The sequence below is a fragment of the Aythya ferina genome, assembly GCF_964211825.1.
Source record: "Aythya ferina genome assembly, chromosome: 9".
Lineage (NCBI taxonomy): Eukaryota > Metazoa > Chordata > Aves > Anseriformes > Anatidae > Aythya > Aythya ferina.
In genome coordinates, this window is record NC_140305.1 from 15,809,236 (window position 1) to 15,833,796 (window position 24,561).

Sequence of the window (24,561 nt, forward strand, 5' to 3'; positions counted from 1 at the left end):
TAGGCTGATACTCTTCAATAGTACCATCACTTAATGATGGTTATTTTACCTGTATTTATTAAAACTATTTTAAAATATGCATGAAAGCTGTTGGTGACATTAGATGTTGCTATAATACAGAATACTTGTATTTTCTTAATGTTTTTAAAATGTCATTAGTACTGTATTATAGAAGAGATGACCCAACAGAAGAGCTTCTTTACTATATTTTCTACATCCCATGTGACAATGGCACAGTAACGTAGAAGCTAAAATACTAGATTTTTTTCTAGTTAGTTACTGTTGAATTATTTTTTTCTATGATAACCTAACTTTAAAATATGTTCACTTCTGCAGGAGGCAGTGGATCGCTGTGGAGTGTGTTTCCTTTCCTCCCTGTTTGGTTGCAGAAAGAAGGCGCCAAAAGCCAAGTATATGCATCTAGCTCAGGAACTGATGGTTGATCCAGAATGGCCACCAAAACCCAGAACAACAACGGAAGCTAAAGTACCATCCCAAGAAAATGGTTCATATCAAATCATCACTTTAACGTAACAGTGGATCTTGGTGGCATGTATCTTTGTAGTATTGAGAAGAATGTAATTTTAAAGCTTTATTTGAAAACGCTGTATACTAAATGTCAAGTTCTAATGCAGATTTTTCCAACTGTTTCATCTCTCTGAATACAAAGTTCAGAGCCAGACATCTTACGAATGTACATTTTAAAAATGTAGGTTACTATAGGCAGAAAAAAGAAGATTATGTTTCCTTCCACCTTTCAAATTTCATTATTCTTAAACAAGATGCATCTGAAGATTTAAACTGCGGGGCAGTTAAAAGGTTCACTTTATTTGCCTGGAGTATCTTAACCATGGTTCTAACTTGCTTACCTGGGCTCGTGTTAATATAAGGTCTATAATGTAATGGTTTCATGATAGTACTAGAGGCACATAATAACCAAAACCTTGTCATACGTTTTGTTTTGGTTTGTTTTCTCTTTAATATTCACTGCTGAAAGACTTCGTGCCTCAGAACGGTTCTAAAGTTTTGGTGTGTGTACCTCTAAATTTGTCTGTACTAGTAAGGAGTGTTTCCAGGTATAATGTTTGGGTTTTAGTACTTCAGTCTGCCACAGCAGGAACTGGAAATGCTGTAGAAGCAATATGCCCCATCCTTAAGAAGAAAGCACATTGCTTTCAAGTGGGTTCTTAGCTGCTTTTCTAGCTAAACCTGAGGAAGGGCTTCAGTGAACTTCAGAGGAGGAGGCATTTGGCTACGCTCTTAAAATTGTTGGAGAAGGAAGGCTGGAGAATCTAACACTTCATTCTGTATCACGTTTTATCACATTTAGCTATGCATTTCTCCACAGACCTTGCTTTTGCCAGCAGAAGGGCTGGTTTATCACTTTGTGGACCATGTTTTATTTGTAAATCTTAAGGTAGTTTTTCCTATATTCCTTAAAGGAGTAAGGCCAGAGTTACTGCTGCGGGTGGGGTGGGGGGTGGGGAGGAGGAATATTTCCATATGCCCGTGCTTGGGATTCGTGCATGTTGAGAACATCTGCATTTCAAAGAGTCTGCCAGTGTCTTAAGTACTATATGTAGCTGTACGAAACAAAACTAAGAAACAATAGATGAGCTAAAGTCTGTCTTGCTGCAGAGCTGTAAGGCTTATGTGGACATTATTTAAAAAAAAAAAAAAAAAAAAAAAAAACACAGACACAAAATTGTATCACTAATAATGCTGCTTAAGCACTTTGGATAGCGATACATGATTTTGCCATTAGGTGGTGTTAAAACACAAGACCACTAGAAAAATAGGTCTGCAGCGATGTAGAACAAGGCATTGTCTTTACATGCAAAGTTTTTAAGTCTTTTTCCATTTCCTTTTTTTTTTTTCCAAAACCACAAATGACGTATCTCCAAACCATCTTCAACTTACTAAACTTTCAGAAAAATCTTTGGTGTCTTTGGGAAGATGATAAAAATACTGACTTGTGATCAGTCTGTTCTGACCAGATAAAACTGACTGGTTCAGTCTTCAGTAACATTTGGGAAGGGATCTTGGATCCAGATGAGTCGTGATACTTTAGAGACACTTTAAGGAAAGAAATTGGGTCCTTGAGAGCACTCGTGTAAAGAGTGGAAGGAGGGCCCTGAGCTCCCTGACTGGCTGGGATTAATTTGAATTGTGTGTATTTGGATTATGTATTTATATATTTTTTTTAAATTCCTGTGGAAATAATTCCTTTCCAGGATTGTTCTCATAAGTGGAATTTTTCAGGTCAAGCCTAATTTCCATGTACTTTTCTGTAAGACAGAATAGGCAGCATCTCCCACTGCTCATGTTATGGTTTCTCCAGTGTCGAACATGCTGTGCCAGTGGGGAATTTAAAGTGGTGCTACATGGTTTGGAAGACTTTTTTTCTGGAATTTGGGGGTTTAAGTTATTAGCACTTGCTGCTCATAAATAGTGTGCTTATGTGCTATCCTCCAGTCCAGCTGTTGACTCTTCCTGATTTTTTGTTGTTGTTTGTTTTCTCGGGGGTGGAATAGGAAGAAAGGGGAAGTGCTTTTTTTTAGCATTCATTCAGCAGAGCGATGTACAAGCCTTGTTAGCCTGGCTTCTCAGGGTTATTAACTTCGGACAGCATTGGTAGCTTTTAAGGGGTCTGAGATCATGGACTTGGATAAATTTGTTAATCATGAACTTGAGTCAGCTGGCCGATTTTTGTCAGTGTTGATTTTATGAAATATTTGTAGCATGGAATAATTGACGAAGAATTCTTGGCTGCGTAAGTAGTATTCAAATTTAAAGAAAAATAATACTTTAATTGAAAACTCTTGTGAAGCTATGCATCTTGGACCTGGGAGCTGTGACTTATCCTTAAATGCATAAGGTGTTTTTTTTTTTCCATTTCATTTCATTGATCATTATAGCTTGGTTGTTCCAACAGAAAGTGAAAGAAAAAAAACTTTCCCTCTAATATACTTTTGCTTAATTCCTTCTTTGAACTGCTAATTTCTCTCAGCTCATTTGGTTTTTGCAGCTAATCTTTCAATCATTCTAATTCATTAGACTTATCTACAGGGTGAAGAGGGAACAGCTTATTAATACTAAGGTGGGCTTGTCTTCAGAGAACATGTTAGGGCACTCATTTTAAAACCAAAATTGCCAAGTGTCTCCACTTGTTTGAGTGGTTAATAGGTCATGAACTTATTAAATTTGAAAATTTTGCAAATGGGAGTTAGCTTCCTCAAGGTTTGCATTCAGAATTCGTAAAAAGTTCTTGAGGTTGCGTGCTTGAGCTGTGACCTATTTGCTTCTGACGTTTAGTCAAGCATAATAAATCAGCTTTTCCAAGGGTTTTTCTTCTTGTTGTAAGTTCAGCCACAAAATGAGCTTTTGCATCTTCTGCAATTTCTGGGATTGATGCCTTCCTGCCCAAGAGCTGAGTTTGGCCACCTATAATTTTTCTCATTTTGAGCAATTTAGTTTTTCTGGTTTTCAGAAATGCAACAAACTAGATCTGAACTAGCATATTCAGTTTCTGCTTTGAAGTAAGATGAAATTCATATTGTAGTGAAAAATCTCTTCACGTGTTCATCTTGGATGTCTGAATTCAGGTGAACAGACCAATTTAGTGAGCTCCACTAGATACTTGGTAGACATTTTTCTTCCTGCTGTATATTTTGGCCTTATGTTGAGGAGTTTGATTTATTAAATTATTTGTGTATGCAGACTTCAATCTGTACGTATTTTACTTTGATGTATTAGGATTTGTAAATATTTTTTTAAAAAAGTAAATATTATTTATGCACATACCTAAAGGACTGGTCTACCCAGCAAAGCAATTGCTAAATAATAAATGTTACTTTTTAGAAGTAAATTGCAAGATCATTAAATTGTATATCCCTCAGGGTTATTTTTAAAGTTTTTTTTCTGTTCCCTTCAGATTTAACTAGCAGTAACTAGTTTCATGTAATATAGAACTAAATCTACTGTAAAAAGAAAATGCTGCGAATAATGCTTGAATAGAAATGGCTAAAACACCCACAGAACTGACTGGCCATATTCATTGTAACTTTAAATTGGGAAATTTTACTGTTGCACTTTTTAGAAGTTGTTGGATTTTTAATTCTATTTATTTTTTCTTTCTTCATGAAGGTTGTGCTGAACAGTCATCCCAAATCGGGTTAAAAAAAAAAAAAAAACAAAAAAAAAAGAAATCTTGTACTGTATCTGTGTATACAGTATAATACTTAGCAGATGTGGAGTCCTTTTTTATGCTGCAAATTTTTAATGCTTATGTTGGTCATCACAAATTGCGAGAGCTAAAGTTCTGTAGGATTTCTCCCGTGAAATTCTGAATTGTAAACTTAGGTTTTTGTATGTCTAAGGGAAAGCTGTGGGTTTTTGACAATTTTTAAGAGTCTTGAATATGTTGATTTTATACAGTAAAGCTTCAGGTTTTTAAAGCTATTTTCAACAGACTGCATCATCTTTGATAATTATGTGAACGAGAAACTACTCAGTTTGTCGTGAATTTCTGAAGCCGAACACAGGTAAAAAGATTCATCGTTACAGTGCTCTCTAGAAGCTCAGCTTTGTTTTTATTTTTAAATCTGAACTGATACATCTTTGTATTTAAACTATGTATTGCTGCTCTAGAATGGTACCCTGTTGTCAAGAAGCATACATAAAGAACTGTACAATAGAATTGTAAATACCATTGTAAATCATTTTTGTGACTGAAGCTCTTTGAAAATAAAATTAAAATGAAAAGATATTTTAACTCTTTTCATTAGTTTCATGAAATTGTTTTTAATTACTCTTACACAATAAGATCTACTCCAGAGCTTGCTGAAGAACATCAGCTTACTCCCGCTGATGTCATTGTGTTGCTCAGTGCCTCTATTTTTGAAGATGGGGGTGGCGATGTATGTATGCCATGTGTTAGCGGTGCATGTGGGAGCACTGCTCTTCTGCCATACAGTAATAGCAGCCTTAACTTCACCCGCTGCCTTACGAAAGCCTTTTTAAAGCCAGACCTTTTACACATGAGAGACTTGTTCCTACCTTCTGCCATCCGGATAGTCTTTCTGTTCTTTGATGCCTGGGAAGTATTATCTTGCAAAGACACTTGAGTGAATGATCCTGGGTGTGAGCTGTCGCTGTTGTTACAGTCATCTTCACAAAAATGCACAGAAATAAAGATGTCTTTTCCATCTTGCAGCTTACCTTTGTTTAAGCACTCATTATTTTCAACATTATTTTCAACTTGAAGACAAAGTGTTTGAAATGCCTGGTTAACAAATCGCTTAATTACAAAACCTGAATCTTCCAATTTAAAGCTAAGATTTTGGTAACTTAAAACTTTTCTCTCTTCAGAGTCCTTCAGACTTCAGGTTTTGTTGGTCTGTGACTGCAGAAGACTTGAGGGAAAAACAGAAATCAAGCGGGTCAACCCTGGACTACCTGGCCAGAGCATTCAGTAAAAAACTTCATTCCTTCCTCAAATTGTTTTGATTCCAATCCTGCATGAAGGGGAAAGAGCAGCCTTGTGAAGGTACATATCAATTGCACTTAATAGTTTAAAATTAATGTGTCCACTCCTATGACACCTAATGTGTCTGCGTAGCACACTGCTACACGTTTGGAATTTCTTACCAACCATAATTCATGCTGAAATACAGATTTCTGACTCTTAACCAGATCTGCGTTGTGCTAGTTGAGGTAGGTGCTCTACTCTCACTGCCGAAGAAGTTACAGGTGTGTTGTGCTGTTGCATTTGTTGAGATTTCAGATTTACTCCTGTTTTGTAGTGGTCTCAAATTCTAATTTAGGAGTTGCATACAACCTATGGGAACTAGTTGCTCCTATATGCTGAGCATAGGCAAAATCTGCTCTGAAGCTTGTAATGTCCTTTGGCTGTTCATGGTAGTTACACAAATATGAGTGAAGTGCTGTTATCTAGAGGATGCGTTTTGCTGTTTTACTTCCCATTTAAAGTGCAGAATCATGGTGAAGCCCAACTGCATGCTATGCTTCTGAGAAGTTCCTCTGAAAAGCAGATACGTTTCTAAGGTAGAAAGGTTCAAAATCATTCTTACAAGCTTTCACATTCATCTGAACATGAAAAATGAAATTAGGCACCATGTTAAATTTCTAAATTATTACGCGTGGTGGCAATTACTTGGTGAGGCGAGATTCCAAGAATGTCTTAAAGATTGTTTGATGTGGAAAAGTACTTTGGAAGTGTGAAATCTTCAGGGTTTTTTTGTTTTCCCGACTTACTGCCTCATTTGAAGAGGTCTAGAAAGCCCAGTGAGAGCTAGCTTTGCAGCACCGTGCTGCCAGCAGTTGATATCACTGGGTGCCATGTCCTCTCCTTCCCTGGGAAGGGATGCTGATTTTACCAGTCTTCAGTTCCCTGAATCTAACAAACAAACAAACAAAAAAAGGCAACAGGAAGTATTATTATTGAGGTAGCAGCTGGTTTTGATCCATGGCTGTATGCTCTTGTCAGCGGTTCAGACACAGGAGCTCAGCTGTCCCACCTGACTTTATTTTTCTTTAAGTGATCAGCTTTGTTCATGTCTCTCAGGCTCATTCATGACCCTAGAAAAGGGTATGCTGGGATGGAGGCCTCCTCTCTCCCAGTGTTCCCAGTGCTGAAGACTGACACAGTTTCAGCAATTCCAGTTATATCTACAGCAGTCCCAGTTGCTGCTTCTCCTGCAGATCAGCCATTTCCTTGACTTTCAGGTTTCTAATGCATTTGAACTTGCTGATTTCATTAAGTGGGGGCAGTTCTAAAGTAATTCTAAACTGTGAAGGATTTCTGTTTGACTTGGTCTTTGAAATATTATCATTACAGCTACAATGTTTAAATGATTTGCTTTCCTGTTCCTCTTTTGTTTGGGAATATATGCAGCTTTCAGACTGCGGGGTATATTTCAAGCAGATCCACCTTTACTGGTGCAGCTTCCTAGCTAGCGTCATAACAATTCGTTTCTCTCACTTTGTTTCATTATTTCTAATACTTCTGATAATTTAGTGTTGTGTTAGGTTGTAGAGATGAGACTCGTTCATTGTTAGAGGCTCACTGCTGTCCTTTAATGGATGAGCTCTTGGGTGTTTTTTCAGGCTACATCAAAAATAGTCTGCTGCTTCTTGTGTGTTCTTGAGCTTTTCCAAGAAGTGATCTCTTACAAATGCTGAGAAATGGTCTAGCAGAACTGTGTGGCGTTACTTAAAATATCACAGGAGCTGCAGGATGCCCTTTTTACCTCCATTATCTATTTTTGCAGGCTAGACTTTATTTTTAAATTTTAGATAACATACAAGGAAAATATTGTTGGTGTGGGACCTTCTGATCTTTTAAGATTTTCTGTGTATAAAGGCGTAGTGCTTTTCTGTTCAAATAAATACACGCCTTTTGATTACTTAAGCGGTTTCATTTTGATTTTCATACATTTTAATTATACTTGACTAGTACAAATATTAATGGAGAGTACTTGATTTACAATAGGGCTTTGTCTCTACTCTCCATGTAAGCTGAGCGCCTTAGAAATATTTGCAGTCAGCAGCAATAGATTTTTGAAGTTTGTTCTCAAGCCAAGAGAAATTTCATACGTATTTCCACATCTTATGGTATCTTCACACAGTTTTGTCTGCTAAGTTATTAACTATCTGTGATCAAATCCTGACGCTCTCTTATCTCTTGCAACAGCTAATGCTTCTGGTGCTTCAGCAAGGATGTTGATGTTTCATTTGTCAGTGATGATCAAGCTTTTCTTCCAGCTGGATGCATCTGTTTGTCCTGAGAAATGCGACTGCTCTTTCAAAAACGCAATTCATTGCTCTGGCCCTCATATAAAAGACCTGGAATCATTAAATCTGCCTCGCAACGTGACAGAAATTCACATAACAAACACTAATGTAACACACTTGCAGGATGTTTTTTCTAGGATGGTAGCGCTGCAGCATCTCATCTTATCTTCAAACAACATCACTCTCATTTCACCAGTGGCTTTTAAAGGCTTGAGAGGGCTGAAAGCCCTCAGACTCGTAGATAACAAGCTGGTTGAACTTCCTGCGGAAGTGTTTGATGACACGGTACACCTTCAGCAATTGATCATTAAAAATAACAGGCTGAAATCCATCAAAGAGAATCTGTTTGACAGACTAGCCAGTTTGGAGGAGCTTTTCCTGAACAAAAACCAACTAACAGCACTTCCTAGTGGCGTGCTGAAGAACCTTGCCAAACTCAAAGTACTGAACTTGTCAAGAAACTTTTTGGCAGTACTGCCTAGAAATATATTTAGTGCATTAACCAGGCTTGAGAAGCTGATACTGTATTTTAACAGGCTCTCTTCAATAGAGTCTGGTTTGTTTGACAGCCTGAGGGAACTGCTGGAGCTCTTCCTGCATTCCAATAACATCCAGTCCATCGCCCCTGATGCATTTCATCGACTTCAGAAGCTTAGAAGACTAACACTCTCCAGAAACAACCTCGAGGTTTTGCCTCACGGGCTCTTTCTGCACTTGCATAACTTGTCTAAATTGACCTTGTACAGGAACCCACTGAAGTCTCTTCCAGAAGTATTGTTTGGAGAGATGAGGAATCTTGGTAGCCTGTGGCTGTATCACACACAGCTCTCAACGATACCAGATTTTGTGTTCAGTAACTTGACAAACTTAGAGCTTCTCGTGCTGAGTTTTAATCCAGAGCTCTGTGTTCTCCCTAGGAATGCATTCAGTGGTCTGAAAGAACTGCGGGGCCTTTCTCTGCATACAAATAATATTTCCAGTCTGCCAGAGGGTATCTTCCTGGGCCTCCAGAAACTGCAGAACGTTTCCCTTTTTGATTCCAGGCTTGAGTTTCTTCCGAGAAACCTCTTTCATAATCTCAAGCACCTTCAGAAAGTTTACCTCAATAGTACCAAGCTGCGGTCTCTTCCTGGAGATTTCTTTGTCACCTTACCTGGGCTGCAAGAAGTATTCCTTGATGGCAACCCTTGGAGATGTGACTGCCAAATTCTTGGCTTCCAACAGTGGCTCCAGAAGAGCAAGGAGATAGTGAAAGAAGTGCAATCTCTAGTGTGCGACAGCCCGCTCTCCCTAAGGAACATCTCTCTGGTGGCTCTAACAGATCAGCACCTGCAGTGCCTGCCAGCCACAGCCAACGCATACCAGGCATTCAGGTCAGCTTACTCCCAGACCGTGACTTCTCTTGTGACAGAGCACTTGAAATCATCCTGGAAGACAACCCTAACAGCAGTGTCCAACATGGATACCAGCACACCCACATCAATTCCTCTTGCAACTCCAGGTTTTACCTATTCACAGGCTCAAGGTGTTGAACAGTTAGGCTTTCACATCTCAGATGTTCCAGCCCGAACTTCTCCCAGCACCATAGTAGAAACCAACAGTGTCAGAGGAACAGATTTAACCACTCTTGCCTGGTGGGATGAGTTGCCAGCCCGCAAGAGTGCTGAGCCACTTATTAATAGCAGTGTTGTCTATTGTTGGCTATTCTTCTGCCTTCACAGTTTGGTTTTAGCACTCCAGACTGTCACCGTTGTGCTCAGTCTTTGTATGGTGGGCAAAATCAGGCAATTCTTCCACTCCAGAAAGATTCCTGCTCAGCCTGTAGTTCTGATACATTTTCTAAAAAGATAGAGGGTACCAGCCATAGAGAGGGTTAGGAGCATTTCTCTGTTCAATTTGAGCATTCGGGCGGTTCACATTTGGTTCAGATATGGATTACAAATCTTTACAGCAAGAACCATAAATGCTGTGTCTGTAAAACATAATTAAAACATGCTTTTATATACCTTACGGTGCTTGCCAAAACAGATTGTTATCACTGTATGTTGCCACTGCACTTGGTGTACAAACTCAGAGGGAGAGCTGACAGAAAAGTCGTGGTCATCTCTGTGTGGAGCTCAGGCCTTTGGTCAACGTGGTGCTGGCTTCCTGCTGCCCTGTCCCTGCCATGCACCCCTGCTTACTGCTCTGCTCATGCTGCTCCGATGGGAGAGGCGTTTCTGAGTGACTGGCTTGTGGGAACAAGTTTCCATTTGGAAGGAAAAAATGGGATCGGCGTAGGGAGGCTTCCGTGGGAGCACTGCTGTAACTTGTTTAAAGGTTGCCTGTAGGACTCCAAATGCTGTTTCGCCTCTTACTGCCTGTAGTGGTTTCTCTTTCCTGAGAAAACAAATGGTATTTTGGGGACTACGTGCTGGAAAATTGCTTTCAAAAAGGGCAGGGGAAGGGAATGGAGGCGAGGGGGGAGAATGGTATGTCCTTGTTTTTGCTTTCTATTCTCAGCCCCTTTCCAGCATGTAGGAGGAAGAAGGTGATGTGCATTACCATTCACAGCTGATAGCGTTTTCCTCTTTCTTAGTCAGAGGAAGCTAAGAAAGATGTTGGTCTAGAAGTATAACCTTGGTGAATTCTGCTGTTGGTTGCTTTTGAAACTTTGTACCATCACTATAAATCTGAATTTTAAGTACATGTCTTCATCCTTAAATTCTGACCAGAGGCTTGAAAATCAGGGCTGTATTTGCTGCACACTGCGGTGTCTGGAAGCTGGAGTACAAGGCAGGTGCACAGGACCAAAGCTCAGCTCGGCAGCAGCGTGGCTGGTCTCAGAGTTGGCACTGACGGTCCCTCCTGTCTCGGCTGGCATGCAGCACAGCGCAGGAGGCTGGCCTGGTCTGAGGCCCTGAGGTGTCAGCAGTGTTTGAAGCTGGCTGCTGCACATATGCCTGTCTGACTTCAGCAGGCAGTAGCTGTGGCTTTGTCTCTCTGTAGAGAGTCAGAAGCGAGCTGTGCTTTGTCAGAGTCACCTGGTGTGCAGGCGTGAGAAAGGTGTGCTCAGTCCCAGGGCTCCTTACACCTTCCTGGGACGCAGCCTTGTGCTCTGACTTCGAGCCCTTTCAAGCGTTTGATGTATAAAGGCAGCCACTAGACAACAGTGTGGGTTCTGGTCTTCCTACTGAATTCCTGATGAATATCTCGAAAGACATGAATATTCTAGGTTGTAAGTAGACTGGTAGCTGTCGGGTGGCGTGTGCTTCTTTGGTGGCTCTTAGATTTAACTATAGGTTTTTATCTTAATTACATTACTTAGCTTGATCTTAAAAGCTCTGCCCTTGTGCTCAGAACCTAGGACTGGATTAAAGAGCCCCTGGACGTGGCTCCCTGCATTCTCAGGTATGAAACCCTGTTATCTAGGAGTCCTTTTGTAGCCTTGCTGATTTTTGAACTAGAGGCCTTTCCTGGGGTGTTAAGTAGCAGTTGTCTTGCTTGTGAGGTCTAAAATTTAGCAGGCCGAGCAGTAGTTAAAGACGTCTCTAAAGGAGGAGAAATGTGACTTAGCGCAGCCGGTGTGAAGCAGACGGGTTAGATTCATGAACAGAAGCCCCAGAATATTTTACTGCAACGTATTTAAATGGGAAGCACAAAAACAACATGAAAGCTTTGGGTGGCGGTTCTGGCTCGTTGCATGTTAGCACTTAAAAAGAGGCAATTAGTACAAATTTAGGTTCCTCTCGGACAGCTGTAATGACCACTTAGCGTTCTGCCAGCTCCAGGGCTGTCATATGGGTGCCACGCAAGCATCTGCTTTCAGCAGGCAGGAGATAAGTGTAATCTGGGCTAGCGAGGAAATTGTACAAGCTGTGCTGGTCACCGCTTTCCTTGGCGCGGTGCTGAAGGAATAGGCTCACGGCATATGGCACTTGGATGCACACTGGTTTGTAAGAAAAAGTGACAGTTTAATTGCTGTGTTGACATACAGCAGGCTCTCTGCATGTCCAATCTGTCCTGCGTGGGCAGGGTGCACAAGAGCAGCAGGTAAGGAGCAGCTCCCAGCTTTTTTGAGTCTTCACTTGGCTGCCCCAGCCCCCAAATGAGGCCAGCTCAGTCTCCTTTGGCTCACTTGCTGCAATCGCTCAGCTCTGGCACGTGGGGGCTTTGGCATGTTGCTGTGTACACTCAGGCACTAAGAGGAGGATGATTTGTCTTTGCATGCTGTCATCGGGCTTTCCCCACTCTTGAGCCAGACAGGGGAAGTGAAGTCAGCAGACAACAAAAGGCTGGAGCAATACGACCTTGGGGTGTTTCACCAAGCCTTCCTTTCCCCCCTGTGACAGGGATGTCATGTTTTGTCCTGCTTCTGATTCACTGCTTGTTGCCCAGCATAGCTCAGCCCGTCCTGGAAATCTCCTCTGGCCTGGAAAATCCAAGGAAATCCTTATTTATGTCCCGTATCCGTCTAGCCTGGAGAAGGGACTCTCCTCCAGGTCAGCGTGACTGCGGGTGCGGCAGGAGGGCAGGCAGCAGCGAGGGCTCCTTGAGGGAAAAAAGCATGCGGCAGGGCTTCCCTGAGCCTGCAGCTCCTGAGAGGGGGGACCAAAGGCTGGAAGAGGTTTTGGGGACCCAGTCTTCTCGCAGGCTTAGCACAGGTGGGGCCAGGCATGCCTGCACACCGCAGTGAGCCCCACACCCCTGGCTGCGGTACAAGCAGGGGATGCAGAGCCATGGTTTACAGCTGTGCGTTAACCAGGCCTCTGCGTCCAGGAATTGCCTTGGGGTCTGAATCCTCACAGGCGTGCTTGGAGTACGTCAAGTTGGGCTGGTCCAAGGTTTTCTGTAACTCACTGTGAGGCTTTTTTTTCCAGTGGCTGCGGCTTCTGCTCTTTCCACGCCGCAGCAGCAGAGCGGTGCAACATGCCTGCAGCACGATGTCACTGCAGGTGCTGGTCTCTGCTCATCGAGGCCGAGCCTGCTGCATCCCCTCCTAGCAGCCCCATGGCTGAGGAGCCCAGTCACTGTTGCCTTTCCTCTCCCTGTAACCTGCCTGGTTCCTGGCTGCTGTGTGCTGCCCCGCATCCCCTGGTGCTTCTGCCCTTCCCATTTTGCTTCTGCCTCGTGAGCTTAGCTTGCTCGAGGGCTCTTGTCGCTGCTCACAGGAGGTGAGTGAGCTCAAGTGCCCTACTCACTGCAGCTTGCTTGGGCAAGCACCCTGGTACAGGTTGTTCCCTTGGTGCATCCTCTCCCGTGCCAGCACACGGCCGCATGATCGGGGGCTGTGCTCACATCCCGCTCCTCCCTGTCCCGGGGGCAAGGAGGAGCTGAGTGGTGGCAAACATGCTCAGAGGCATTGGCTGCAAAGACACCCAGCAGCGCTCCCGCGTTCAAGAATTCGCACAAAAGCCAGCTGAGAGGCAGGAGCACTGGGATCCTCCAGCTGACGTTAGAGAATTGGCTGTGTCCCTCCTCCAGGCCTTGGACCAGCGCATCTTGCCTGGGGGAGCTGATTCAGCAGCTGGGCGAGGGGAGCGCAGCATTGCCTAGGGATTACAGAATCGCCGGGGAGGAGATGGGACTGAGGCTGTAAGCGCCAGTGTTTACAAACTCTCTAAGTGAGCTGGAGGCCTGAAGCTCCACCACAGAGGCGTACGAGCCCTGGGGGCAAATTGTCTGGTTGAGTTCGCAGCCCCTTGCTGGGTGTTCCCAGGCCCCTGAGCCCTCACCCAGCTGGGTGCCAGCTCTGTGGGGTGGGAGTCTCACAGCTGCACCAGGGGACATCCTGCCACCAGGCTCGGCCCCCCAGGAGCAATTGTTACTGTCCTCCTTCTCTGTGCCATGCCAGATGTCAGCTGTGCCTTTGTTTCTCTCTGAGAAGCCTGGGGCAGGGAGCTGGGGCTTGCTGGGGCCTTCCCATGGTGGTGGGAGAGCTGGGGGGGCTGTAGGAGTGCCTGGGGCTCTGGCCTGGCCTCCCCCAGCTCCCGGCGTCCGCGCTGCCATCGGACGAGCTCTTTCCGCTTCGGATTATCGCTCCTCTGGGCGGCTTTGGCTGCAGGCCCCGCATTCCTTCCAGCCTAGCGCTGCCCTGGGCCGGGGCCAAGCCCTGTGTGCCGCTATCGCGGGGAGGAACTGGCCCCAGCGCTGCTGCGGTTCTGCTGGCTGGGCGAGCCCTGCTGGGGCTCATGTTTGTAAATGCTCACCTCGAGGGGTTTGCTGGCTCTCAGGCTGCTGCCTGGGTGTAAACAGCAAGCCTGAGGCCCACCTCGCTGCCCACCCAGGGGGAAGGATGCTGCTGGGTACCCCCTCTGCAGCCCTGCCCCTGAGTGCCCTGAAGGCAGGGTACGTGCCTGTCCCTCGAGGCGGCTGCAGTGGGATGTCCTGTACCGTGAGCAGCCCTGTGTGCCTCAGCCAGGCACCCAAAAATGTCCTGGGGCTGGGTCCCTGGTCCTGTGGAGGAACTCTCTCATTTGGGCTCTTAAAAGGGGTTTGTGCGTGTGCTGGGGAAGGGGCTGCTGGAGCCTTCCTGCCTGGAAGGGCTCAGTGCAGTTTCTGAGGACCCAGTGCACTTCACCCCTCGGCCACGCTCCAGCCTACGTGAGCTGCAGCACGGCCGGGGCTGCCTGTCCTCCTGTGCTCTGGGCTGGAGCACGGCAGGGACCCTTCCCCTGGCCCATGGCCCAGCACTCAGCCCTCCTCCTCCTCCTCTGCTTCACAGAACAGGCCCTGGCCCTGTGCCCTCAGCCAGCCGCTCTGTGAGCACTCGGGGAGGAGGTGGGGGCTCCTCTGAGCACCTCGGGTGGTTTGCAGGAGTACAAAATACCTGGGGGGGTCCCAGCCTCGTGCTGTAGAGGGCAGGGGGGGTCCAGAGATGCCTGATACAGGTTTCTGCTGGTCCCAGGGCTGCTCAGCAGGGAACCCCAGGAGCACATCCCTGCATCCCTCTGCTGCATGGGGGGACCCCAGGGCTGGGGGGGGACATGGCAATGGGGCCGGCCCTGGGGTGGGGATGTGGCTGCCGGGCTGCACAGCAGTGCTGTGTGGGTGAGCACACTCAGCTGTTTGGCAGATGAGTAATGCTCCTTTCTGGCCAAGCCCACAAGCTGCTAATTTTAGCGATTGCTTGATTTTTTCCAATCTGTCTCGAGTCCCTTGGTGATTCAGAGCCACCCGGTTTTGTTGCGCCCGCAGCCCCGGCCGTGTGAATGTGCTGGGAGCGAGCCAGCATGGATGCAGCCGGGACTGTCCCGCTGTCCGGCTGCAAGGCACAAACCTACCCAGCCGTGGATGATGCTGCTCTGCCGGGGCTTGGGGGTACCAGGAGAAAGGGGCTGCTTAGGGTGAGCTCCCCTTCCTTGCCTGCATCCACTCCTCTCCTTGTGCATAGCCTGGGGCTGCCTGGTGAGGCTGGATTCTCTCCATGCCATCATCCCTCTAGGGCTGCCCCAGGACTGGCCCTCCCGGCCCCTTTCCTGTCTATGCATCGACAGCTTTGGTCTGTTCCATGCCCCAGCTCTCACGGTGTGGTATCCATCACTGCATCCCATCGCTGCTGGGGCCGTGCTGCTGGAAGGAGCTGAGTCCGACATTCCTCTGTCGGCCTGGGTTCGGAGCGGTGGTTTTCCAGCAGCGCTGGGTTTTGGTTTCTGTGTTGTTTTGCTGAAAAGCCGGGTGCCTCGAGGGTGAGTCAGAGCAGGCAGCAGCCCAGCAGCGCTGGCGTTGGCGGCGGGCAGACAGAGCCGGCCGATAAGGGTGCGATAGGGCCGGGCGAGCCCAGCTCCGTGCCAGGACTGCAGGGACAGGGCAGCTCCCAAGCCCGCTGCCTGACCTCCAACTGCATCACTCGGAAGGAAACGGGGCATTTAGTTTGGGAACAGCGGTGCTGGGAAAATCTGCTGTGTCAATAGCACGTACCTAAGTACTCATGGGTGGTGTTTTCAAAAAGCTCCATTCTCCATGCCCAAAGCCCCAAGTTTTGCCCCGGGAGCAGGCAGATGAGCACCAGGGGATGCTGTGAGGGTAGTGCCAGCCTGGGTGCTTGCTGCCTGGCAGGGGGGGACCCGCGGCCACTGTGTCCCACAGCCGCCGGGCCCCTCACGCTTGGCTCCCTTGGAGCACCCGTTGGATCTGACATGACAGCGGTGGCTGCCTCCAGCTGCTGTCCCACTCCCCACCCTGTTCCCACGATCCCTGCCTGAGTGCGGCAGGAAACTCCCCTCTGCAGCCCTGCAGTTTGTGTTGTTTGCCTTGATCTTGTCCCCACTGTGAGCAGGGTCCCTGTCTCTGTCCCCTGCATGCTGGCAGCACAGCACCCTGCTGCGTGGGACAGGAGCAGCCTTAACTCCTGGCCTTTGGGGCCAGCACTGTCTGGTTCCCATCTCGGGCAGCTCGTTAGGGCCGGCTGGGGCCTGAGCAGGGCCTGCTGGAAATGTGGGTGGGCTGAGACAGGATTAGAGGCTGTAGGGAAGGTCAGCTGCCCCGTGGTTAGCACGGGGCTGCTGCTGGCTCGGAAAAAGGGGCCATGCACATCGGGTTTCCCTCGCTGTTGGCTCCCAAACCTCTGCTCCTGGCTGCTGCTGGACCCGGCCTAGGGGTCTGACAGGGACAGGTGGGCATGGGGCAGCTGGGGATGGTGGTGGGGACCAAAGCCACGCTGGGGGGGCATGGGGAAGGCTGGCAGTGGGCACCCTGAAGGAAGACAGGGAGTTTGGGCCCTGCTCCCCAGCCCCTGGGTGCTGGGCTCCATCCCCCTGCGCTGGGGCTGCTGAGGAAGGAGAGGAGCATGGGGCAGTGCCCGCAGGCACCCTGTGGGCTTGCTTCTCCTGTTGGGCAGTGGATGAGAGCTGCAACCCTGGGTGGATGTGACCTCATGGATGGATGATGCGGGGGCACCTCAGGAGCTGCAGGGAGCCCAGCAGCACATCCCAGTTCCTTCTGCTGTGTGCTGCTGCGGGGTGGCCCCAGCATGGCCGTGGGTCCTGAAGCTCACGGGGGCCATAGCAAATGAAGAAAGCACTGTGCAGGCACCGAGGTGATGCCGTGGAGGAGCCCTGGTGACTGTGTGACAGCGAGGGGCAGGATGGTGCCCAGGGGACCTGCCTCTGTGGGTCACAGCCCCTGGTTGTGTCCTGGGGGCTCCTCAGGGCCGAGCTGCACCCCGGGCACCAGCTGCCATGTGTAGCATGTTCCTGGGGCCGGCTGCTGCTCTTCAGGCGTGAGTGAGTGAGATCATGAGTGAGAAACCAGCATCTCAGTCTTCGAGACAATTGCTCTGTTTGCTGAGGAAACGCGAGTTGGAAACAGCTCTGCTGCAGCGATTTCCGTAACCCTGCCGCTGCCCCTGTGCTGATTCATTGATTTGGACGGGTTATATACTGGGAGGGGAAGCGTGAACCACACTCGGCTCTCCTGCCAGCACGGAGCTGTGCTCGGTCGGCGCTCGTGGCTGCAGGACACTCGGGTAAGTCTCCTCTCTGCTGCTGGCCCCGCCAGCATCACCCTGGGCCCGCGGACCCCTGGGGCAGCTCCGAGGGGTGGGAGCGTGGCAGAGCAACGTGCATGCTGAGCACCTTTGGATTAGATGGAGACATTTGTCTTGTGAGGGGTTCTCCAACAAACTGAGTCTGCTTAGGCATTGTGGGAGCTGATATAGTTACAGAGGCAAAGTATGTTAAATAATAACCTGTAAAGAACATGGAGCGGGGGCAGGATCAAAATTTAGGGGCCCTGCGGTTAGAGCCGCCTGGATGCTGAGGGGCTAGATATTCATCTCCTCGGTCTGGAAGTTTTTGTCCCTAAAAAGAGAAAGGGAGATAAATTGTTTACAGCTGTCGTTCCTGAACTGTGCTCCAGCTTGGATGCTCTGTACGCTCGCTTAACAGGGAGTGACATGAGCAGGGCTTTTGATGTGCAAAGCGCTTGGTGGAGTTTATAAAGGGCTTGCCATAAACAAAACTGTTCTGGGATGCATATTGTTTCCATATGTGAGACACAAGCTGTGCTGGCTTTCCGAGGGCTCCTCCCTCCCCTGCAGCATCAGGCGCTTCCCCGGCGCTTTGCGCTCCCAGACCTGCCTGGCCAAGCCCTGCTCCATGCCTGGGGGAGCAATGGGTTTCCTCCTGCCTTGTGCCACCAGGAGCTGCCAGCCGGGCACCAGGCTGCTGCCCTACTCCATGCAAAGCTCCCAGGTTGGGGAAGGTGCCCCTGGAGCATTGCGAGATGATGTCTGTGCTCAGGGACCTGCCCACGGCAGGGGACAGGAGTTGGATGATCCTTAAGGTCCCTTCCAACCCATCCCAGCTGAGGCTGGTACCCGCTGGCTGGGGGCTCCCCGCTGCTCGGGGCTGTGCTGCTGGGACCAGCTCACCGTGCTCGCTGCAAAACAGGAAACCACACTCCTGCTGCTGGGAGAGCGGGCGCGGGGGACGCCAAGGATGCCACTAATAGCTGTGGTGTGGCAGCACGGCGCCGCAGCCCTGGCTCTGCCCTGCCTATCCCCAGCCGTGCTGGGAGGCGTGCGGCCAGCCCCGCTTCGCAGGGGGAGGCAGCACCCGTCCCTGGCAGGGCTGGGAAAGCGCTGTGCTGAGCCTCCTCCTCTGTTTTTGCCGCAGGCCCCATGGAGCAGGGAGGCTGGCGGCTGCTGCTGCTGCTGGTGGGCTTCCAGCTCGCCCGCGGGCAGTGCCCGGAGCAGTGCCAGTGCGTCCGCACCGCCCAGGTGGAGTGCTCCGGCGCCGGCATCACCACCGTCCCCAGCCCCATCCCTGCCAACGCCATGACCCTGCAGATCATCAACACGCGCATCACCGAGCTGGGCGAGGCGTCCTTCGGCAACGCCTCCCTGCTGATCGGGCTGCGCATCGAGAAGAACGACCTGTCGCGCGTCAGCCCCGGGGCCTTCCGGCACCTGCCCGACCTGCGCTACCTCAGCCTGGCCAGCAACAAGCTGCAGGAGCTCCCGGTGCAGGTCTTCCAGCCCCTGGGTAAGCTGGAATCGCTGCTGCTCTCCAGCAACCAGCTGCTGCGCGTGGAGCCCTCGCACTTCGCCCACCTGAGCAACCTGAAGGAGCTGCAGCTGCACGGGAACAACCTGCACGAGCTGACGGAGGGGGTGTTCGACCAGCTCGCCAGCCTCACCAAGCTCAACCTGGCCCGGAACAACATCGACCGCCTGCCCCCCCAAGCCTTTGAGCGGCTGCCGCGGCTGCAGGTGCTGCGGCTCTACGAGAACCGGCTCCGGCAGATCCCAGCGGGCGCCTTCGATGGGCTGCCCGAGCTGCAGGAGCTGGGGCTGCACCAGAACCAGCTGGAGACGCTGTCCCCGGAGCTCTTCGTGCACAACGGGAACCTTCAGAAGCTCTACCTCTCCAACAACCTCCTCACTGCCCTGCCTGGCGGCATCTTCCTGCCCCTGCGCGCCCTCTCCAAAATCACCCTGCATGTCAACCGCCTGCGCGACATCTCCCCGGCGGCCTTCGGCCCCATGCCCAACCTGAGGGAGCTGTGGCTCTATGAGAATGAGCTCGCCACCCTCCCCGCCGCCGTCTTCAGCAACCTCACCCAGCTGCAGCTCCTGGTCCTGAGCAAGAACCAGCTCCGCACGCTGGCCCCGGGGGCTTTCCGGGGCCTGGGCGAGCTCCTGGAGCTGTCGCTGCACTCCAACGCCCTGCGCCGCCTGGACGCCGAGGCGCTGGGGGGGCTGCCCAAGCTGCAGAACATCTCCCTGCAGAACAACCGGCTGCAGACGCTGCCCCGGGGCCTCTTCGCCGCCACCCCAGGGCTGCGGCACCTCCAGCTGCACGCCAACGCCCTGGAGAACCTCCCCGCCGGCATCTTCTCCCCGCTGGCGGCCCTGCGGGAGGTGAAGCTGCACAACAACTCGTGGCGCTGCGACCAGGGCATCCTGCCCCTGCGCGCCTGGCTGGAGGCCAACCCCCAGAAGGTGGGTGAGACCCCCCCCCTCTGCGCCCAGCCACCCCCCCTGCGGGGAGCACCCATAGCCGAGCTGCGGCAGGACCAGCTCCCGGCCACCCCGCCCGGCCCCACCGCTGGCACCCCGCTCCCTGCCCTCCCCTCCAAGGGGACATCGCCGGGGGGCACCGAGGCGAGTTCCTCCACGGAGCCACTGCTGGTCACCCCCAGGCCCCAGGAGGAGGAGGAGGAGGAAGAGGAGGAGGAAGGAGGGGGGCGCTGGGGGCTGACCCGCCTGCAGAGCGGGGTGGTGGTGGCCGTCATCGTGCTGGTGTGCGTGGCCCTGCTCTGCGCTCTGGTGGCGCTGGTGGCTTACAGCTGTAGGAAGAAGAGCCACGTGGTGCTGATGAGGATGAAGGCGCCCAACGAAGCCTGAGCCCCTGGCAGACCCTGGGGGGAGCGGTGCTGGGGGGGTGTCCCCTCCCCGCGGGGACAAGGGACCTGAGAGCTGGACGGGCCAGCATCGCCCCGCGTGCCTGTCTCCCTCTGCTGCTCTGCTTTGCCATGTCCCTGCCCTGCAGCAGGGTGTCACCCGCCGGTGTCCCCGTGGCTGCGCTGTCCCCAGCCCCTCCTGCCTCCTGCGCAGCCCCTGTGCTCGCTCCCTTCCTGAGGGCCAGGAGCCAGGGCGCTGGGGACCACGCCACAAACAGGGGCTGCCCGGAGCAGAGCAGGGAGCAGCAGCCTGGCCATGGAGCACTGGGACCTCTCCTCCTTCACCTCACATCATCCCCTGGAGCGACGCCTGCCGCTTGCCCCACACTGCCTGTTGTCCCCTTGTCCCCTCACGCCTGCAGCCTCTGCCCATGCTGGGGCACACGGGCACGAAGCCAGCACCCAGAGCTGGGAGCTGGGCGCACGCCTTCACCCTGAGGAAGGCTGCGTGCGTTTGTAGCTCAAAGGGCCCAGGCAGCCTCTGCTTGGCCCCCAGCCCAGGCAGGCTCTGTGCCTCCACGGCGGCACAGCCGGGTGACTTGGCCGCGTCCACGCCGCCCGCCCTGCCTGCAGGCAGCACGGCCAGAGCAGCGCCCTGCCCTGCCCTGCCTCGGGTGGCCTCTCGGCCCTGCATGCTTGTGCTTCCCCTGCCTGCAGCGCTGCGGGGCTGCCTGCGTGTCCCGAGCACTGCAGCCCCCAGCCCTCCTGCGGCCCTGCCCGGCAAAGCTGCAGCCTCTCCTCTCCCTGCTCCCACCCCGCGGTGCCCCTGCTTCGTGCCTGAGTGGTGCCAGAGCACAGGGTACGGGGCAGCACGCGCGGCACTGGGCTGCACGGGAATGGTGCTACAGGACAAGGGTCGCAGTGGGTGTGAACCCCGTTGTGTGGGCTGCCCACGGAGCTCTGTGAGGCAGTGGTGGCACAGGCAGACCCGTGCTTGTGTGTGTGATGGGATGCTTCTTCGGGCTGGGACCTGCACGATGGCTAGAAACGTGGGACTGTGCCTTGGGGCTGTTTGGTACTGCTCTGTGATCTCCCATTAAAGCACGGTTGTCCATCTCCAGTGCCAAGAGTTCTTTGTTTGCTCCTCTGCGGTGAGTGGCGTCCTTGGAATAACCCAGCAGGGACAGGAGCTTTGCTTCGCTGCCTCTCCAAAGTGATTTCTTCATGGTGAGGCTGCTGGGGGTGGGAGAGGGCCAGAGGTTGTGGCTGCAAAGCCCAGGCTGGCCTGGGGCAAGGGAGGGCTTGGCTGTCCGAGGGCAGCAGGATGGCTTTTGGAGAGCAAGCTGAGACCTCAAGGAGTTCCCTGATGGAGCCAGAGCTGCTGACTGCCTCCTGTGCAGCCCTGTCCTCACAGCAGGGCTCTGAGGGTTTGTGCTGAGCTTCTCCACACATCACCAGCTGACTGCATGTTAAGTGTCCCTCCTCCTTCCCCAGGGGTCCTTCCACGTCCTGGGTCTGATCCCAGCCCATTCCAACCCTTCTCCTTGTAGGGCATCCCTCATGGGGTCGTGCACTGCTCCTCCAGGCAGGTTGCCTCTCCTGGGGAGCTCAGCTGGAGTCCAGCTGGTCCACGGGTCCCTCTGGCCACCCCACCACTGCCTGGATGCACCGGGTGGAGGTCAGAGGAGGCTCCTGGGGGCTGCAGCGAGCTGACACTGAGCTTGGTGTGGGAACAGTGCCACCGATGGCAGCAGGGCCTTGGCACAGCCACAGGGCACATCCAGGGCCACGGCCCCACTTCCTTGCCAGGACACACTCGTGGCCACCAGCCCGTGCCCTGCGTGCGTTCACCTCCGGTCCCATGGGCCAGGCTGTTTTTTGAAGCGCTCCAAGGACACGGGTTGTTGTTGCCGATAAGCAGAAAGGGGCAGCTCCGCCCCAGCAGGAACGCTCTGTCAGCTGCCTCCACATCCGCCCCACAAAACATCTTCCCTTCTCGGCGGGGCTCGTTCCTCACTGCGGGCTCGGCAGCAGTCCCCGTGGTGGCAGTCCCCGTGGTGGTGGTCCCCACGATGCCGCTCACGGTAAGCAGCAGGGCTCAGGGGGTTTGGGACGGGTTTGTTGGGGGCCTGGGGTGGGTGGGAAGTGCTGGAAACAAGTCAGGTGGCGAGAGGGAGAGGCCAGGCACAACAGTGCTCCAGGGCACAGCTCTAAGTCCAACACACCCCCTGGCACGGGATGTCCCCAGGTGGGTGTCACAGCGGGACGGGCACTGTCCCCTGTCACCGGGCAGCAGCGGCATGCATCCCAGGCACGGGGGAGCTGGTGGTGGTCTGGGTGTTTCTGCTCAGCCCCTGCTTGTCCACGTACCCTCCCTCCTTTAGCAGAAGCTCTGGCTCTGAAACGTTCCTGCCAGAAGGACGTTCTCAATGGGCAATTATAAAATAACAACTGGTTGTATAAAAATACAACCAGTAAAATATAAAACCACAACCAGCAGAGCCCCCTTGGTGCGTGGCTGAGCGCAGGTGAGCCTGGTGGCCCTGCAGCAGCTGATGCTGGTTTCCTCCTCCAGTGCAGGGTGATGGTCTATGTGGTGCTGGGGCTGGGGTCCCTGCTGGTGGGGGGGCTGCCCCCTCCCTGCCCCCCGCCCTGCCAGTGCTACGACACCTCCAAGGTCTTCTGCTCGGAGGAGAAGATGAGGGAGATCCCGGCGGGCCTGCCGGGGAACGCCACTCAGCTCTTCTTCGTGGAGACGGCCCTGAGCAGCATCGGGAGCGGGGCGCTGGGCTCCAGCACCACGCTCACCAAGCTGGTCTTCCTCAACAACCACATCGAGGAGCTGGAGGCGGGCGCCTTCTGGGGGCTGCCCAGCCTGGCCGAGCTGGAGATCTCGGGCAACCCGCTGCCAGCCGTCAGCCCGGGGCTGCTGGCAGGGCTGCCCAGCCTCACCACGCTCTCCCTGAGCTCCAACGCCATCCACTCCCTGCAGCCGGGGCTTTTCTCCTCCGTCTGCCGCCTGCAGGACCTGCGCCTGCGGGGGAACAAGATCGATGAGCTGCCCCCTGCCATCTTCCGCCCGCTCCGCCGCCTGCAGGCCCTGGACCTCTCGCAGAACGTGCTGACCGAGCTGCCCGACGGGCTGCTGGCCCCGCTGGCTGCCCTCCGCATCCTGAAGCTGAGCGACAACATGCTGGCACAGCTCTCGCCCGGTGCTTTTGGGACACTTTCCCGGCTGGGTGAGCTCCACCTCGACGGCAACCAGCTGGCCGAGCTGCCCGCTGGGGCCTTCGCGGGGCTGGGCGCGCTGCGGCGGCTGCAGCTGCAGCACAACGCCCTGGGCAGCCTGCGCCCTGACACCTTTGCCGGCCTCTCCAACCTCACCTTCCTCAGCCTGGAGGGCAACCAGCTGGCCTCCCTGCCCGCCGCCCTCTTCCAGGGCACCCCGGGCCTCCTGCATCTCTCGCTGGCCCGCAACCAGCTGCAGGCGCTGCCCCCGGGCGTCTTTGCCAACCTCTCTGTGGCGCAGAGCCTGGTGCTCTCGCACAACGCCCTGGCTCGCCTCCCCGCCGAGGCTTTCCAGGGGTTGGTGGGGCTGACAACGCTGCAGCTCGGCCACAACAACCTCTCCAGCCTGCCGCCGGGGCTGCTGGACGGGCTGCCCAGCCTGGCCACGCTGGGGCTGGAGCACAACCGCCTGCCCCGCCTGCCCGCGGGCTTCTTCGATGCCAACGAGGAGCTGGTGCGCGTGGGGCTGGAGGACAACCCCTGGGCGTGCGACTGCCGCCTCGCCTACCTCCTGGGCTGGCTCCAGGTCTTTGCTGACCCCCTCCTCCACGTGCAAGGCTTCTGCGCCAGCCCAGCCACCCTCAAGGGCCAGCCCCTGCTGGAGGTGACCCACAGGCAGCTGGCGTGTGCCAAAGATGAGGGCCGGGACACGGTGCCCGGGGAGGATGCACCAGGGCAGTGCACCTACAGCAACCCTGAGGGCACCCTGCATGTGTCCTGCAATGCCACGAGCTGCCAGCGGCTCAGCCTTCGCCTCCCTCCTCCTCCTCCCAGCCAGGCAGCAGGGCCAGGGACCGAGTACCGGGGTGCCTGGGTGCTGCGCTCCCCCTGCGGCACGCTGCAGGTCAGCGTCCTCATCACGGCGCAGGGCCCGGAGGTGACCACCCCACCCGGGCTCCCTGCTACACCCTAGGACTTGGGCATGTGCTGCTGCTCCTCGTGGTCATCCTGCTGGTGCAGCGGCCACACCGAAATCAGCCTGAGAAGCGATGCCCCATGTCCTGCATTGATGTCCCTGCCATGGTCACTGTCACCATGCTCTGTGCAGGAGCTGGACTCGTGGTGCCCCTTCACCCAGCCGTGCGTTCCTGTGTGTTTCAAATATTATTAAAGTGTACATATCCTTTCTGTGCA

At 52.7% G+C, this 24,561-nt stretch overlaps 3 protein-coding genes across 12 annotated transcripts in view; all 3 read left to right on the forward strand.

The window, feature by feature from the left end:
* The window catches only part of ATP13A3 (ATPase 13A3), a 55,886-nt gene extending 51,120 nt beyond the window's left edge, over window positions 1–4,766 (forward strand). For all 5 annotated transcript variants that reach the window (XM_084529878.1, XM_084529879.1, XM_084529877.1 and 2 more), the window contains one exon: window positions 337–4,766. In XM_084529878.1, the coding sequence (XP_084386004.1) occupies window positions 337–534 (198 nt within the window). In that variant the 3' untranslated portion in view covers window positions 535–4,766. The remainder of the gene's footprint in view (window positions 1–336) is intronic.
* Window positions 2,559–21,259, forward strand: LOC311441591 (uncharacterized protein). Of its 6 annotated transcripts, none has more exons than XM_084529882.1 (3): window positions 2,559–2,773; window positions 5,371–5,548; window positions 7,715–9,825. In XM_084529882.1, the coding sequence occupies exons 2-3, from the start codon at window positions 5,521–5,523 to the stop codon at window positions 9,664–9,666; spliced, it is 1,980 nt and encodes a 659-aa protein (XP_084386008.1). In that variant the 5' UTR covers window positions 2,559–2,773; window positions 5,371–5,520; the 3' UTR covers window positions 9,667–9,825. The 6 variants fall into 6 exon arrangements, with proteins under 6 accessions (XP_084386008.1, XP_084386010.1, XP_084386011.1 ...); XM_084529884.1 differs by lacking the exon at window positions 2,559–2,773 and adding an exon at window positions 18,411–18,931 and having other exon boundaries at window positions 4,887–5,548; window positions 7,715–9,188; XM_084529885.1 differs by lacking the exons at window positions 2,559–2,773; window positions 7,715–9,825 and adding an exon at window positions 18,411–21,259 and having other exon boundaries at window positions 5,269–5,548.
* Window positions 21,260–22,078: 819 nt separating this feature from the next.
* Window positions 22,079–24,555, forward strand: LOC311441707 (uncharacterized protein). The gene is made up of 2 exons (XM_084530170.1): window positions 22,079–22,223; window positions 22,715–24,555. The coding sequence occupies exons 1-2, from the start codon at window positions 22,212–22,214 to the stop codon at window positions 24,338–24,340; spliced, it is 1,638 nt and encodes a 545-aa protein (XP_084386296.1). The 5' UTR covers window positions 22,079–22,211; the 3' UTR covers window positions 24,341–24,555.
* The last annotated feature ends 6 nt before the right edge of the window (window positions 24,556–24,561 follow it).

Coding starts and splice junctions, on each gene's coding strand:
- LOC311441591 (XM_084529882.1), top strand. CDS start 5,521: ATGAAGGGGAAAGAGCAGCCTTGTGAAG. Junction 5,549..7,714: donor GAAAGAGCAGCCTTGTGAAG/GTACATATCAAT, acceptor CTCTTGCAACAG/CTAATGCTTCTGGTGCTTCA.